The sequence below is a fragment of the Gadus chalcogrammus genome, chromosome 5 (assembly GCF_026213295.1).
Source record: "Gadus chalcogrammus isolate NIFS_2021 chromosome 5, NIFS_Gcha_1.0, whole genome shotgun sequence".
Lineage (NCBI taxonomy): Eukaryota > Metazoa > Chordata > Actinopteri > Gadiformes > Gadidae > Gadus > Gadus chalcogrammus.
In genome coordinates, this window is record NC_079416.1 from 7,033,682 (window position 1) to 7,051,974 (window position 18,293).

The 18,293-nt window shown below is 45.2% G+C and overlaps 1 protein-coding gene across 1 annotated transcript; it reads left to right on the forward strand.

Annotated features, from left to right (window-relative positions):
* Positions 1 to 2,597: 2,597 nt before the first annotated feature.
* On the forward strand, positions 2,598 to 15,362 carry LOC130382757 (sine oculis-binding protein homolog A-like). The gene is made up of 4 exons (XM_056590646.1): positions 2,598 to 2,623; positions 10,318 to 10,438; positions 11,236 to 11,453; positions 15,291 to 15,362. Exons 1-4 carry the CDS (start codon positions 2,618 to 2,620, stop codon positions 15,360 to 15,362), a joined length of 417 nt encoding a protein of 138 aa, XP_056446621.1. The 5' UTR covers positions 2,598 to 2,617.
* Positions 15,363 to 18,293: the final 2,931 nt, after the last annotated feature.

The window sequence follows — 18,293 nt, forward strand, 5'->3', positions numbered from 1 at the left end:
ACGCCGGAATACGTCATGACGCAAAATGTCCGGTATCCGGACGAGCGAATGTGGAATACCGAATACGCAAAGAAATATTAACAATTCAGAATTCACCATGCTTTTATGAATTATTTCATAAAATTGATTTATGAAGATAAATTATCTAAGTTCATGTTCAACGACACGCAATCGTGGAATCGAGTCTATTTGGCTTTGGGCGTTGGGCAACAATATATGAATATTCATCAGTTACGAGTTCTGAAAGTGTTCTGATTGGCTACCTGTAGTGTGTACATATTGATAACGCATATCTGGATGTAAAGGCACCGTCTGCACCCCGCCATTACTCTCACACGCCATAAATATATTACAGATAAATGGTCCGTGAAAATGCATTCAAAGTGCACTTTGATGCAAATATGTATTTTTGGCTGCACTGTCAATAACTAAAGCTTATTATGCAGGGTTAGCAGGCATTCCTGTAATTTAAGCACAAATCTTCTTTGTTGCAAACGTAATATCATGCACACAGTTGATTGACAGCAACTGTTGACAGCAACTAGAGAGTCTCTTGACAGAACAACCAGTTGATAAAATGCACTACCACGAATCGAATAGTTGTTGGCACGCTGCTACTTTAAGAATGCAAAGGTTTATTCTGTTAACCATCTCGGTAACTTATTCCTTCACTGATATTGTTGAACAACATGAGGCCTAAAAGCTAAGCCACACCTTATTGCAATTAGAAGAGGAGAGAAAGAAAAACAGACATCAGAGAGACAGATAAAGAAACGCAGGCGAGGGACATTATACAGAAGAAAAACAGAGAGACAATGCCATTTAGCATTTGCTAAATGCTTTACGTTTATTGTTTTTTTTACTGTATTTTTGAATATTAGGCATTGCTGGTTGGAAACCATGAAACTCCGCAATGTGATTCTCGAAAAATGTTAGAAATATTGCTTGTTATTTGAGCATCATTATTAAGCATTGAATCGACTACTTTCTATTGCAAATTCAGCAATGTCTCCTTTATGTCTTACAAAGCCAAAACATCTAAACATTATTTTATATGTTATTTTTATTTCCATAGTCATTATTTCCAGACCAAGTATTTTCGTCTTGTATCTCTAAATCTCTCTCTTCTGTTGATTTCATTTAATTTTGTTATAGTTGTTGTTTTTAATATTCTCAATTTTTAATGAAGTGGCAAACCACTATTGTTTAACACCGAGTGTTTAATAACTTATTTATAAAAAATACAGCTTACTTATTTTCTTCCTTCTACCCCTGCTATATTGTATAGTTACCAATGGTAACGAGTCAGGGACAGCCTTTTGTGTTCACCGTATTAATAACATTTTGTATAAATGTTGCTGTGCATCCCTTAGCCACATTCCTGGTGAATCATGAAAACACCAACATATGTGGCAGGCTTTGACCAAAGCAGAATCCTTTTGGCTTATTCCACAGTCAGAAACTCATGCAAATAGTGTGTTCCTGTTAAGATAATGAGACTGACTGACCTGTATGCTTGATTGATTGATTAATTGGTTGACTGAAGTGCTCATCCATCCATAAAAATGGGAAAGGCTTAGGCCATGTTATGTAACCGCTGGTATATTAGTAAGACCCTGACCCTTTTTCATGGTTCAAATCCCGGTGGTCAAGAGTGCCACCTTATCCCATGAGCAGGAAAAGTCTGATTGTCAACTTATTGTAGATGAAGTTCAGTGATGGGCAGAGGAAGGCAGTCATACATTAATACATGTGTGTGTGTGTGTGTGTGTGTGTGTGTGTGTGTGTGTGTGTGTGTGTGTGTGTGTGTGTGTGTGTGTGTGTGTGTGTGGGTGTGTGTGTTTGTGTATGCTTGTTGCTGTTAATGGATTGCTGTTGCTCAGAAGAAGACCAAAGGTTACCGCTGCAGCAGGATCTTCATATGGAATCATTTTTTTTTTCTTATGGCCCACTTGTAATATTTTCTTCCGTGTTGAGGTTTGTTGCGTACTGTCATTCAGTTGTCTATAGACTAGGTGACTCGCCAGAATGCGTCTATAGAAAAAGCAGTCCACATGGGCACCTGTTTGCTGCCAACAGGACTTCCAAGCTGCGGGTAGCCAACCAGCGTGAAGCACCAGTGAGCTAAGTGGCTTCGAGTTTGCCTTGGTGAACTCAATTGAAAACCCCAACAAGAAATAGCCTCTTCCTATGATCACCCCGCGCGTCATATAATGTTTCAGTGGGACCGCCCCTCCCACTGTCTCCCCCCCCCCCCTCACTCAACCTCTCCTTTTGACTCACAGAGGCGGTTCACAACTCGCGCTCGGACCGTGGTGGAAAATACAGGCAGAAGATGGCTGACTTAGCCGGGCTCTGCAAGCCCTCGGCGGCATCACCAGCTCCACACGGGCCGCGGCGGCACAGCGACGAGACGTCCAGCGTTTGGCTGTAACTGTAGACGCCGCCTACTACTACTACTACTATACGGTCCTGTACTTCGATATCGAGTATAGCAACAGGCAATATTGAAAGAAGTATTGCAAAAAATGGCTGAGATGGAAAAAGAGGGCAGACCTCCGGAAAATAAAAGAAGCAGAAAACCAGCTCATCAGTCAAAAGGGAGATAAATGAAGAAATGAAGGTAAACTAGGGGGGGTTGCCCGCCCGGGTGCATGATTACGCATGTGAGCAGCGGTGTTGGGAGAGCATGTATGTCTTTGGAGCATTGTCGCTCTCAATGGAAACGCCAGTTTTTTTTTAGTTTCACGTTAATTAACACTTGGACTTACTAAACATTGCATTGATGCATTTTTTTTTAATAAGTTACGTGGTCACATGCAATTACAGTCTTCGCTCCGAACCCGTCCAAAAATGCCCATGCACAATGGACGCACAATGGTTCGCGTTTTTCGTGGCTACTATTCTTACTTTGAAGTTTATTTTGTTGAACATAGCCTGCATTTATTTGGTGTGCATGTAATCCACTGGTTATAACACAGCCATTCGTTGTGCAGTCCTTTAATGGCATTGCCTGAAGTTAATGGAAAATCCAGTGCGTCAGGGAAGGCGTCAACAGTGTCCCTACTATTACTAGTAGACACAACGCACAACGCCCCCCCCCCCCCCCCCCCCCCGCTGGAGCAAGCAAAGCCGCACCACACACACACACACACACCACACACACACACCACACACACACACACCACACACACACACACACACACACACACACACACACACACACACACACACACACAGACACACACACACACACACACCCACACACACACACACACACACACACAAAGTGGGAATACACTAACGCAATGTTGGCTGAGGAAACATATACGCGTATTATGAAAGCTTTCGTAGCGCGTTTGGTTGGGTGGATGTTCGGGGAAACGCACGGTGTTGTCTGGAGAGACGCACGGTCCTCACAGCTGGGGAAGGAGAGGCATGCGGTCCAGATGTGCGTATATGCGAGCTGCACATTCGCGCGCCACAACCAGTACATTGTCTGGTCCTCGCCTGGCCTGTATGGGGCTAAACATGGATCAATCTGAGCGTCCAAGATACGTTGTTGCTATTTGGGGGGGGGGGTGGGGGGGGGGGGGGTGGGTTATAGTCCGTGCATATTGATTATTTGAGCCATGTGCATTTTGGCGGTTGCGTTGTGGATCGAGACGGGTCAATGGTGTGTTGTGTAGGCAGGGAGGTTGTGTCCGATTTGTCTTCATGTGTTTCAGTGTTTGTTTACAGTTGTACGCATTCACCGATATGGTGGGTTTTCGATAATTTCCCGTTGCGTAGATGGCATATAGGACCTAAAGTCTGTTATGTCTAGACAAGAGGGTTTGCAAGATTCCGATTATATTATTTCGTTATATCTGTGAATAATTTACGCAATTGGAATTGCGATGCAAGGAATATGCATGCATGCAAGGCTACGTGATTGCCTCAGTAAACCTGTTATATTTGTCAGCGAGGGAATAGCCCTACTGGCTTATCCACAGTCGGAATCATAGCCTACATCAGTTTGTACGTTAATACCAGTCTTTAATTGCATCGGTAATTCAATTATGAATTTCCTAACGGACTTTCTTTGTATGGGATTCCCATAAGGACCAGCCAGCCAATTATACTTTTGGATAGTAGCCTCATGATAAAATCACGTACCAATGTACCTGTATTTTGGCGAGTAGGCCTTTATCTAAAGCCACTGACTGTGTTGGTCTTTTTTATTAGCCAGACATCCCCAAATTGGGCTGCATCTCATGCAGAATCATGCATGTGATATTCCATACTAAAAAGATGGAGTCGTTTAAAATATTTTGTATTTCTTTCCAAAATGCACTTTGTAAGAAGGTTATTGAACATTTACATGTAGGGCCTTTTGAACATAAATAGATTAACGTTATTCTACTTGTATTGTTGTATGAGGTGGACAACTGGGTTCCATATTGGAGTATTTTTATTGGTGAAATGCATTCATTCATTCTTTAATTCATAAATTAATTTTATTATGTATATATTTATTTATTTTTCATCTTACTGAACGCATGTTTCAGTCAACGGCCTGGAGGAGATAAATAGGCAAGACGCGTCAATCACGCATCCCTTAATTAGAAGCAGCGAGCCTATAGGTGCTGTCGGTCTTAATTAGCTCATTAGCTCTTGTGTCTCTAATGAGCGTGATGCTCTTAAGCAATGGGAAGTCATTTCATGTCTATACTTGAACGCTCTGCACATCGGCATGGCTATCCATTGCGAACAAAAGTCAAGGTTTTAAGGGAGGAGGACCGCTCTTGATCATCCAGCTCTGGCGTTACTGATCAATGCAAGACGGGCAGCGTACGTGTTCCTATCCCATAACTATTTGAAGGTGTGACAAGACTTGCAAAAGCGAAAAACTAGATAGATTTAAATCCTTTACGCTACCTCAATTAATCTCCTATATGCAGGTGCACGCATAGGCAGGTGGTTGCACACACACTCACACACGCACGCAAAACACAAACACACCACGCACACATGCATGTGGGCAAGCATGCACATACACACACACAGACACACAGACACACACACACACACACACACACACACCACACACACACACACACACACACACACACACACACACACACACACACACACACACACACACACACACACACACACACACATACAAACACCACATACACAATACAAAACAGCATCCTACATTCATAGCTGGTCACTGTATTCATAGCCCCCCCCCCTCTAACCAATGATCTCTTATCGACCTTGCTAATCTCAGCCGCCAAGAAAGAGGAAGAAATGTTCACACTGTGTCCTTATTGAGGGATTATGCTCCCCAAAAAACAGGGGTAAGAGGGACTGACACTGTGTCCATTATCTGGACCGCTTAATGTGTGTGGGGGTAAAATAAGCCCCTGTGAGTAATCAAGGAGAGGTGGAGGAGGTGGTGTGGGGAGGGGGTCGGGGGGGGGGGGGGGGGGGGGGGGGGTGGGGGGTGGGCATAAAAAAAAAACATAGGAATGTATACAGCGGTATACGGCTGGCTAAGCTGTAAAAACTGTAACGCGAGCGTCTCCATCGGATCAGATATCAAGGAAAGGAGAGGGGGAATTGAAAGAGGAGTGGTGGCAGAGGGAGAGGGAATGAAAGAGAGACAGAGGGGGAGAGAGAGGGAGAGAGAGAGAGATAGAGGGGGAGGCAGCGGGAAGGGAACGAAAGAGAGACAGAGGGGGGGGGGGAGAGTGGAGCGACAGAGGGAGGGAAGGAGAGAGTGGTGTCGGATGGATAGAAAGAGGAAAGGGGCGTGTGAGTACGGGAGTGAGGGCGAGGTGAGAGGGAGAGAGGATTGAGCAGGAGAAAGAGAGCAGGAGCGAGTGGCAGGGCGAGAGGCTGGGGAAGAGAGGCAGAGAGAGAGAGAGAGAGAGAGAGAGAGAGAGAGAGAGAGAGGAGAGAGAGAGAGAGAGAGAGAGAGAGAGAGAGAGAGAGAGAGAGAGAGAGAGAGAGAGAGAGAGAGAGAGAGAGAGAGAGAGGGAGGAGAGAAGAGAGAACGAGAAAAGGGCTGATAAAAAAGCATGGCGATTCCTGGGAGAGGAGGAGGGGGAGGAGGTGGACCTGGTGAAAGCAAACTTGGCATGTGGATTAGGGAATTTTATCACAGTGTACTGTGGCCTACTCTGGTTTCTAGCCACACGGTGTCTGATTCCCACCAATTCCATCAGCTCTACAGCCAAAGCCTGTGTCTTATCCTGGAGGGAGCACAGCAGGGGATAGATGTGTTGGTTCCTCAATGTATCTGCGGTCTTTATCGTTTTATTACATTTTATGCCTGCTTGGTTGGTAGTACTCGACTTTTGTATTGGATATTTAAATATTCACTTAGAAACCAACTTCAATCAGTGTCACTGGACTCAATGTCTGCATCGAGTCACGCTGCATGTGCACCGACGAAAAAAAAAGAAAGCCATCATGGATCTCTTGTTTGTGTAGTGGCGAGATCCCACGTGGTTGTTAGTACATGAAGCAGACTGTTCAACTCCCTCCTATTGCTGCGGGACAACGTTTCCGCTTCAGGTCTGTCACAGCAGGAAGTTGTCGAAAGACACACAAAAATAAAGAGGGAGTGAGTTGAATACACAACGGAGGGAGTAACCCTGGGGGAATCCTCCCATCAAACAGCGGCCCTTGGTTCGCAAGATTCCCAACTTAATAGCATACACACGCACGCACGCACGCACGCACGCACGCACGCACGCACGCGCACGTACACATACGCATACACACAGACATACACACACACACACACACACACACACAAACACACACACACACACACACACACACACACACACACACACACACACACACACACACACACACACACACACACACACACACACACACACACACACACACACACCAGGACCGAGAGCATTAAAGTGGTCTCCACCTGCTACCAAGCCACAATATTTAAGAAAGACAACCATTCCATTTCATTTTATTTTCATACGGCGGTGTCGGCTCTCTCTCTCTCAGGATCATATTCGTTTCCCTCTCGGATGTCCATTTGTATTTATAACAACCCTCTAAGCAACCAGTCTAGATTAATTTCATTCAGTTTAGATGGGGGGATTCTGCCCCCCCCCCTCCCACACTCCCCCTAGGCCCAGATGTAATAGGCTTCTCCATCAGGCTAAGGATAAAGAAATCTGTAGTAAGGTCTTCCTCAACTTGCCTCTTCCTCCTCCTCCACCTCCTCCTCCTCCTCCTCCTCCTCCTCCTCACCTCACGCCAATCCATCGCGGTGGCATTGATGCGTGGCCAAGCGGATTGGATTTCCTCCTTATTGCTCCCTACTCCCAGAAAGTTTGTTGGGTGACACAGAGGACATGAACGACCAATGAAGCAGACAGAGAGAGATAAAAAAACCATTGAAGAGATGGAACGTATTATCAGATATTATTTTGAGTCATAGTCCGATTCTTGTGTATGTATTTCGATCGTAGGATGATGAAGACAAGACAAATGCTCATAAAAGAAAAACACTATCCTGGAAAAATCACTCTCCTCTTTAGTCCTGATTCCTTTCTGTTTGCCGGCCCTAATGTAGTACAGCGTAAACGTACCTCGGTCAATGGACAGTGTTTTATGGCTAGTTCAAAATCATGATTGACATCATTATGGAGCGAAAAAAACAATCAAGCCGAGATTAGCACAATTACAGAAAGCCTTTACTTCTTTGTTATCTCCGTGTTCACTGAGCGCAGAAGAAAGACGGTGAGGCAGATGAGGCTTATCTCGGCAACTGCAACAATGAAGGGCTTTGTGCAGCTTGTGCCTGCGTGTGCAGCTTGTGCCTGCATGTGCAGTTGTGCTTATGTGTCCCATGTTCTGGTGTAGAGTGCAATAGTCGTCCCTTTGTATTTGGTCCACTTTGACTTGTAATCACTGTTTGATAATAATGGGATTATTTCTTAATTGAATTACATTTTGTTGTATTTAATTACATTTTGATGCATTATGATATCTACCTTATTCTATTCTGGTGTATTCTATTCCATTTGGTTCTTGTCTATTCTATTCTGTTCTGGTCTGTGCTTTACTGCTCTATTCTATGCCTTTCTGTTCTATTCTATTCAATCACATTATGTTCTGGTCTATTCTATTCTATTCTGTACTGGTCTATTAAATTCTATTCTATTCTTTCCTATTCTATTCAAACAGCCGCGGCCCGTCTCCTCCTCCGCGGGCTGTTGACCACTTCACCACAGTGGTGTTTCATAGCCGACAGATCAATAGAGGCTGTCATTCTTCATTAGGGAGGCCTTTCTAACGTTTACAGTCTAGGGTTCTTTCAGCAAGGCCAGCAAGTTAACTTGAGCAAAAAGGGATCTGTCGTGTACAACTGCATAGAAACAACTGCAGTCTCAGTGGCAATGATGTAGAAACCACGGTGTAGGGATTTTAAAGGGATTTTATAGACAGACATACCTTATTAAGGGGTTTGAGAGTGTCTGTTACATTGTGCCCGTCAGTCTCAAACAAACTTCAGAATCCTGTGAGAGACAGATTCTTTGCAGAGATGAGGTGAATGAGCGAAATCATTGGTGCAGCACACACATGGCAGTGTACTTTATTTAACGTGTTTTTTGACGTCCTCTCAAAATAAAGGTGTGAGTTTGGCTGCAAAAGATATTTGTTTACCTCCACTGTGTTTCTTTATCTCCGCTCCCAATATTTAGCGTACGTGTTGTGTCGCTGTAGTGTTAATTAAAAGTGTCATGGCGTTATTGAGTAATTATAACAGCCTATTGTTTGCTGGCTGTGGACGAAGATGGACCCAGTCTTATTGAAACCAAAGGCTCGCTGCCAAATCTGAAGGTGCAATATTGTGTCTTGTTGTGTCATTGTAATAGACTTACTCTTCACGCAATTTCATAAAACTTACAATTACAGAAATTGAGTTTACTTCCCTCACAGTAATTTTAATTTTTTTGGTCTACTTCAATAAAATGTGTGTGTGTGCTCGCCTATGTCTGTGTGTCTGTGTGTGTGCGCGTGCCTGCACCTGAACTGCATGTCAACACTCCTGGTTTCTATAATTTAATATTCTCTCCGAACCGTTTAAGTTTCACATTTAGCAGCTTGATGGAGCACCACATGTCTCACAGGCGCCATGGCAACGTGATACCATAAAGAATGGAGTCAATTAAGACGAGTGACAAATTAATAGTTTTCTTGCAGAAAAGCACTATAGTACCAGGGGGCACTTCAGAATAGGAAATATATCCAGTTCCTAATGCTTCGTCACAGATACAGTATGTGTTTTGTATGATTCTCCAGGACTTGTGCTGCTCTGTGTGTTTACATGTCGGGAGTTATGAAAATAAACGGCGAAATTTGCTAAATACTACCGTTGTCTTAATTGACAGGGTATTAAAGATTCCTGTAATCTGTCGTAGTCAGGTATGTGCAAACGTGTTGCTTGAGCCGTGTTGAGGATCAGGGCTTTCCACCTAGGGCTGCGATTGTTGTCCTGAATGGCACGCGCTTGCTCTTCTCTCTCTTGGCTTTCGTATGCAAACCGTATCAAGTGCGTTCATTGGGGCTAGCGTGATTGTACCATTCCTTTAGAAAGACGTTCTCTGTATTTATTCAGCCATTAAACGGGCTCTGATCAGTCTCCCTCTTCTCTCTGTTCCAATAGGATCCACCACCGTTATTGTACCTGAACAGGGACTGATTCTGAGAAAATTGTTACCAGGGTTTATTTCCATATTAGAAAGGCAGGGGATACACAATCCTATTACAGTAATGACGAGGAGCCCAATTAGTTTGGATTGAGTTTAAGTGGAGGGCTATGCAATTCAATTGATTGTATTATTTACTTTATTTGAGTTATTTGAGTTATCTTTTTTTTATAACTTTTGTACGTTGAACTAAAGCACATTTGCAATTCACAAGCAATTCCTTTCATTACTAACAATGCATTTACAAAACTCTTTTATGTCCTTATTCTCATTGAGTACGTTTACTTTATCGGTACAACACACTATTTCACACAATTTGAATTATATAGAATAGCGTTGAAAGCAGAATGTTAATCGTTTCTTGTCCCTCCATCATGTGCATGTAAAAATCCCATTTGACTAATCTTGCTTTAATAATATTAACATTATTTGCATTCAGCTCAGTACTATGTCCATGCAGCAGAGTGGTTCAGTTTGTGGTTTGGTTTAGGTTTCATTTCATTTTCCGCTCCTCTTTCTGTTGCTCGTGTCTGATGTGTTGCCGTCGGTGTGTGTGTGTTTATCTATGCAGAGCTTCGCAGAGAACACGATGAACGAGCTCCTGGGCTGGTACGGCTACGACAAGGTGGAGCTGAGGGATGGGGAGAGCGGGGAGGGCGTGGACCACCCACAGCACGTCTCTGTGCTTAAAGGTGTGTATCGCAGGAGCAACACCTGCAGTCACGGTAATGCACTAGGATGTCTTAGTGGGAACTATTCTCTGACGCCTGGAAGGCAAATAAAAAGGAGTATGGTCAGGTTTCGTAGGTCTTCTACATTGTTCAGTTGATTTTTCTGTGTGTGTGTGTGTGTGTGTGTGTGTGTGTGTGTGTGTGTGTGTGTGTGTGTGTGTGTGTGTGTGTGTGTGTGTGTGTGTGTGTGTGTGTGTGTGTGTGTGTGTGTGTGTGTGTGTTCTTACGATGTGCCTTTTAAGACTGTGCTATTAAAGAAATATAAAAAACAACAGTCACTTTGGGAATACTATTTCCCATCAGTGATAATAGTAGTGGTGTGTGTGGAAAGTCTCACTCAGTGTTGCATCGACCTCACAAACAAAGGTATACTTTGCACTCTGCCATGTGACACACGCACTATCCAGACTGTGCATTTAGAGTCTGTTTAGGCACGCCTTGTTTTCCAATGTACTTAAAACTAAACCTTTTGTTTGTGCTGGTCTATAGGCATCTAGAGAGGCGGGGCTATATTGTTAGCAGAAATTGTTACCCTTTTTTGCCACAACAGTTTTAATCTAAAGCAAGTTGTTTAAGAGTTCTGTTTTCCTCTAATACAGGACGGTAGAGGTTAGCCCCGCAGCCTTGCAAACACATTTATAACTTTGAACATGACTCAGTTTGGTGTTCCTATCTCTTCGTCGGCCTTGAACCGTCTCAACGCGGTGCACAGGGTAAAACAGAAACCAGCGTCATTTTGTATTCCTCCCACTCTGTAGAGAACTCTTTAACCAAGGTGCCTGTCTCCATGGAGACCAGCGACGCCTCCCCGGATCGGGTCCCGGACCCCCGCCCGGCCCCCGCCTCCAGGAACGGAGTCCCGGAGCCCTCCTCCACCGCCACGGCCTCCACCTCTGCACCCCCGGGAGTCAAGGAGCACCCAGGCCTGCCCGTGATGGTCCCCATGGTCCCCCCCCGCACATCAAGCCGCCCCCAGGTTGGAGCTCCTTCACCACGGGTCGATTCACTGGCTAACGGGTTAATTGGATAATTAAGTGGCTGATGATTTGATTCGTTGATTGTTTTTGAGATTTAAGAGTTTGATGTAACGCAATTACGAATAGACAGAGCATTCTAAGAGATTTAGGCCCAATCACATTTCTACCCCTTACCCCTTCCCCTTAACCCTCCCCCTTGTTTTGAAGGGGTAAGGGGAAGGGGTAAGGGGTAGAAATGGGATTGGGCTTTAGGCCCAATCCCATTTCTACCCCTTACCCCTTACCCCTTCAAAACAGGGGTAAAATGGGATTGGGCTTTAAAAATCTAACAAGGAACTGTTAGAAGGTAAAGGCAGTAGCCATAACCTTTACTGTAGACAGTAATCATATTGCAGATACTAAACTCGTTCAGTAATAGTCAAAGACAAACAGTAGAAGGCAAAAAGGTGTCTGTAAAGCTTTCATATCCACACAGTGCAGACTTCCCACTGTTGAACTACACTCAATCAAAAGGTTTTCTCTTCGGTAGAATATCTCCATAACAAAACAGGTAACGAGGCGTACCTCCGACCCTTGCAGTTTCTGGTTTCTAGCCCAGACTCTGTGCCCTGTCCCCAAGAAGTTCTGCTTAGAAGAACTGCTGGATCCGAGATTACTGCTATGCCAGCAGATACATGCAGAGTTGAAGGCTACACATGCAAACAAGAATGACAACACATCTAGGAAGACCATACATGCAACAAAGTTTATTAAATAACGGGAGGATATCCTATTATGACATGGGCTCTCTTCCTCTCTCTCTCACACACACACACACACACACACACACACACACACACACACACACACACACACACACCACACACACACACACACACACACACACACACACACACACACACACACACACATATACACCCCCCCCCCCCCCACACACACAGTCTGTTCCCTGTCTGGCCAGTAGACCAATGTTAACTTAGTTTTGGTTAACGGCATGCTCCTCAGATGGATGGTTCTTTCTGGAAAGGGCAAACCTTCTCTGGGAAAAAAAACAGGAGGATACTGAATATTTATAGATTAAAAAAACAACATTGCCTTCGCCGCATTCTAAGTGCCTCTAAATCAGGTGACTCTGTGTCTGTGTGTGTGTGTGTGTGTGTTTGTGTGTGTGGGGGGTAGGATTTAACTATAATGAGGCAGATCCTTGTGTTTTCCTCTCCCCACCTGCCTGGTGTCAGCGGTGAACCTTCAACTCGCCGTTGCGTCCGCGTCCTGTCAGCCTCGCGCAGGGGCTTCATTATCTCCCCGCGGCCGCACGGGAGGCACAGGAGGCCGGCACAGGGAGGGAGTGAGGGAGGGAGAGAGAGAGAGAGGGAGGGAGAGAGAGAGAGAGAGAGAGAGAGAGAGAGACAGAGAGACAGAGAGAGACACAGAGAGAGAGAGAGAGAGAGAGAGAGAGAGAGAGCTAGAGCGGGTGTAGATAGAGAGAGGAGAGAGAGAGGGAGAGAGGGGAGAGAGAGGGGGAGAGGGGGAGGGGAGAGAGAGGGAGGGAGTGGGAGAGAGAGGGAGAGAGTGGGAGAGTGGTAGAAAGGAGGACCTGCCTTGGCATCGCCCAAGAAGGGATCCCTACAGACCCTGAGATGAGGCGGAGGGAAGCAGATGGTGTGGTCCCCTAAAAACACCACACCAGCTCGGCATACTCCGCTAACACGGATTTCGACCCAACACACACAAACACACACGCACACACACAAAAACACACACACAAACACACTTCTCTCCCCCCCGCCCTCACGCTGAATTTCATGCACCCGTCCCACAAAAAAAAATATCCACAAAGGGTCTTTTGAGGTGCAGGTACGGCGGCGGACGGCCGCGGCGGCGGTGGCGTTTAGCATGGAAGCTGCATAATTACCACTGCCTGCTCCACCCTCGCGCAGATTGAGTGCCGTAGCGCACGTGTGTGTCTGTGTGTGTACGTGTCTGTAATGAGGCGCCAGGTTGTGGGGAGGTGGGAAAGAAAGAGAGAGAAAGAAGGAAGGGAAAAAACAGCAGAACGCGATCGCTAACCTCCGACGTGGCTGCGTGTGAGGGTACGGCGTTAGCGTGGAGCGACGGGTAGACCCAGCGACCGCCAACGCTGTCACGCTCATTACCTCCTGCTTAGAGTGTCAGGAGGGCAGCGGATCCCGCGCGAACATGGTCCTTTTTCCCTGTTTAGGTTCTTTCCGACACGTTACTCCACTTGACTTCACACACAAGAGAGAGAGCTGGAGAGAGAGAGACATGTATAGGAAAGATAGAGGGACAGAAATGGGAGGGAGAGAGAGCGCGGCAGCCCAAGTGGTAAATGATTGAAATTGGAGTGGAAATAAAAGAAAGGTTGCACGGCTTTGTGTGCACGGGTATCAAAGTCCCAGCACAGTAAGGACTTGAGGTCGAGATCGGGAGAGATGAAGAAAGACTGAGAGATCAAGAGAGAGTGAGGGAGCGAGAGAGAGAGTGAGCAAGGGAGAGGGTGATTGAAAGAGATGGACGGATACCGATGGACCACCTACAGGTCCACCGTGACTGAGTCAGTCTTTACCTTTGCTTGAATGAAACACCAGCGGTGTTAACATGCCAGAGGGGGGTCTGTGTGATAAGCACTGCTGAGTTCTAGGGCCTGATGTTACTCACCTTCATGGCTGCTTCGGGCTTGATGTGTAATGATTGCATTGGTTATCAGAGGACCTATCAAAAGATCAACTTCCGCACAAAGGCCAGTAAAGTTCTGATCTCAGCCTAGAGCATTTTATCTTTTTAGTTTGATATTTTTACTTTTTATAAATTTTACTTTAATTTTGAATTCAGCAACGCAAAAGCTTGATCTGTTTAAATGAGTAACCAATCATGAACAAATAGCATCAACAGGCCACACGCAAACACGCATGCACGCACGCACGCACGCACGCACGCACACACACACACACACACACACACACACGCATATTTAGATAATAAATGAAGAATAAGTACATTGAGACAATAAGGAGAACAATGAAAATCCGATGGGAGATACACAAAGCACTGAAACAATCCAACTAACTTAATCAATAAACTGAATTACAGCTGGGAAACAGGGGGGGGAAAACACTGTGATAAGAACTTGAGGAATTCCTTTAGGGACAAATGAAGAAAACGATTCAAACGAAAGCGTCTCAAGCCAGTCAGCACAGCTCACAACCTTTCGATGTGTTTTCCCAAGTCTCTTAACGGTGTAATAACAAGGGCTGTATGGGCTTATTGTAATGACATTTAGTTTGTGCTTGTAAAATAGTTTTGTAAATATATTTTGCACTAGATAGAAGAAGCAGTTGTGCCGTAAAACAACGTTTACATGTGAACAATTGTTTTTGACAACTGCACATCACCTGCGACCACACAGTATGTGCAAAACGTTTCCTTTTTGGAAGTAATGTGGCAGTGGGTCAACTTGTATTCATTAACGGGTCCACCTCTTCCTCTCTTGACCAATGACCAGTCTCCCCCACTAGATGAAAAGGAATGATATCATTAGCTGGATCATCCGTCAATCAAACACATCTGGAAGGCGGGACTGAAATGGCGGCGCAGAGTTGAAGTTACATTACACCAAGACACCAAGGAAGTCCTGCTTTAACCTGTACACAACTGTTTTACAAATTATCAACCTTGGTTTTTGCAAACACAGAATTTTTTTTGCAAGCACAAACTTAACAGAAATCATGACAAGCCTGAACTCACGCTCAGTTCTGGATCATGCCCCCCCCCCCAATTTCCCCCCCCTCCCCCTCCTCCTACCCCTCCCTCCCCAGACGAGGACGCGTCCACGGTGCAGATCGTGTGCGCCTGGTGCCAGAAGGTGGGCGTGCGCCGCTACTCCCTGAGCATGGGCAGCGAGCTCAAGAGCTTCTGCAGCGAGAAGTGCTTCGCCGCGTGCCGCCGCGCCTACTTCAAGAGGAACAAGGTGAGGGGTCGGGTCAGGCGCCACTCGCCTCGCCCAAAGGGTTCTTGGAGGGAAGAGTCGCCGCGATAACACCGCACTAATTGTGGCTAGAAAATTTGATGAACACAAAAATAATTATAGCAAAGGCACTTAACATTTATATTTACATTTAGGGCATTTAGCCCTAAATGTAGTCGCTTTTATCCAAAGCGACTAACTATAAGTACATTTGTCAGAAGAAAGAGAAACAATATATTGCTGTTGGTACATAAAGGCACTTAATAGATCTATTGTAGATTTATATTTACGTTAACCGGTAAAGGTTTCACAAGCTTTAAATCAAAGTTAGACATTTATTTTGGAGGAATGTATTTTGTTCTTTAATCAAACAAAGGTATTTCAACCAAAAATGTAGAGCAGACTGTATGTCCACAAAGGCAAAAAAACAACACTTTATCGGTAATGCCGTCTTTTACATATACACACATTAAGAAGGAGTATAATGACCCCAAATAGCATATTCTAAAATATAAAAACCTGTTTATGTAAAAAATATTTGTAATTTAGGTGTTGAACGTTTTATGTCACCATCTCGAGCTACATGATTTGGCAGAATTAATCATTAATATGATTAAAAGCCATCACTCTGTGCTATAATTTGACCTTCCTCTCAGTGGAGCGTAGTTTAAAACAATCTCCCCCCTTTTTTTTTTTCTCGTACCGAAGCTTGGATATGTAAGGAATTACGCTGTGAGTATGACGTGTTTTATTTGAACTGTGTATGTCCCAACGTCAGTTCCTCATCCAAACATAATCACCGGTATGCAGCACAAGTAGGGAATGATAAGGGATGTACATTCGGAGTTGGTAGAACCTGGCTGGCACATGATATGTTGACACTTATTATTTGTATATTTTTTTTATCACCCAGAGCATGAGATTCAAGACGGGCCAGGTGTCTGCTGTGTTGTCCATTTGCACATTTTTATAAACGTTCTCTTTTTATTTTTTTGCATTTTGTATTCTAACATTTTTGATGCACAATTTGTAATAATTTCAATTTGAACCGTAGGCTTGTAGAATCACTGCACATTTAGATGTTGACATTCTTGAACGGCGTTCTTTTTAGTTTGCACCTCAAAAGCGTTGGGAGGCCTTTAAGTGATGAGTCCTCTTTAGAAGGGCCCATCATCATAACACTCACGAGAGCCGAACGACTCACCACAAAAACAACCCCCTTTACTAATAGTATGTACGTTTGGTTTGATTTTAAGGTAAGAGTAAGCGGTGCAAACCTGACCATCAACCATGGAGCAGGAAGGGAGCTTGTGATAATTATTATATAATCCACCCTGTCAGGTGTGATGACGGATATGTCCCTGCCAGACAGGCACATTAGGGCATGCAAATCGTGCTCTGATTATATAGGCCATCAGCATTCTGGAGTGTGTGTGTGTGTGTGTGTGTGTGTGTGTGCGAGTGTGTGTATGTGTGCTTTCATGCGTGTGTATGTGTGCTTGTTTGTGTGTGCGCATCCGTGCAGTAACAGTCAACAGTATAGTAAACAGTCAATTTTTAAATGCTGCACAAAGTAAAAAGAAAAGTAAAAAAAACACCACCAACAAAACACACATGCCATTGCCATTCAGAGGTGGAACGGCAAAATAGGGATGATTCATAGACGTGCAATTGCGGTGTCACCGTTTTGAAGGCTGAGTTCTCTGCACCACTTGGCTGTAAGACAATCAGAAGGTAATTCAATGTGAGTCATCTTCCCCGAGTACAACACTCTTTTTCATTAAGACATGACATTCGGAGGCTGCATGAGGCCACCGGAACTGCCCACCTAGAAACACAGACCGAGAAGACCCTGCCGTCGCCATCCGCCTCTTCGTATTCTCTGTCAGAAGCTAACACAACCGCACCCGGGCGTGTGTTGTGTTAGCTTCCACCCCCAGCGCCACGCGGCCAGCGGTACTACACGCCACACCGCCACTACGCCCCCCGGAGCGCGTCTGACACCTCGGGCCTCTAGAGTTCCCCCATTCAGTCGGCTTCTTGCCTCTTTGGTTCTTCCTGTGTGTTTGTGTGTGCGTGCGTGTATGCAAGTCAATCTGTGTGTGCAAGTGTGCCTGGGCCGTGCATGGGTCTTTGTGTGTGTGTGTGTGTGTGTGTGTATGTGTGTGTGTGCATGTGTGTGAGTGTGCGTGGGGCACGTGTATGTGTGTGTGTGTGTGTGTGTGTGTGTGTGTGTGTGTGTGTGTGTGTGTGTGTGTGTGTGTGTGTGTGTGTGTGTGTGTGTGTGTGTGTGTGTGTGTGTGTGTGTGTGGGTACCATTTTGTGGAAGCGATACGCCGCTGTTTGAATTCCCGTGCTGCCACAAGGTCAGCCGACACAAAACAGCCAGTGTTAGTTTTTTCTTTGTTTTTGTTGTTTTTTTTGTCTTGACTCAGTAGGAGAAAGTAAACAGGGAGAAAATATTGTCTTTAGGGAGAGGGGGGCGGGTAGGGTAGTGTGTGTGTGTGTGTGTGTGTGTGTGTGTGTGTGTGTGTGTGTGTGTGTGTGTGTGTGGTGTGCGTGTGTGCGTGTGCGTGTACGTGTGGTGTGTGTGCGCGTGCGTGTGTGTGGTGTGTGTGGAGGCGGGGTGCTAGATGCAGGAGACAATAGGGGGCCATCCGAGTGCTGAAGCTGGTGGAGGGGTGGGGGCAAGGGTGGGTGGGTAGGTAGGGGGGGGTGCGGGGGGGGGGGGGGGGGGCTGGTTTGGTTGTTGTAGATTTTATAATTTGGATAAATGGATAAAGTGGTGGAAGGTACAATTCAAAGCAAACACAAGGCCAGCACTTAATTTGGACTCCCGCTTGCTACCCTTGTG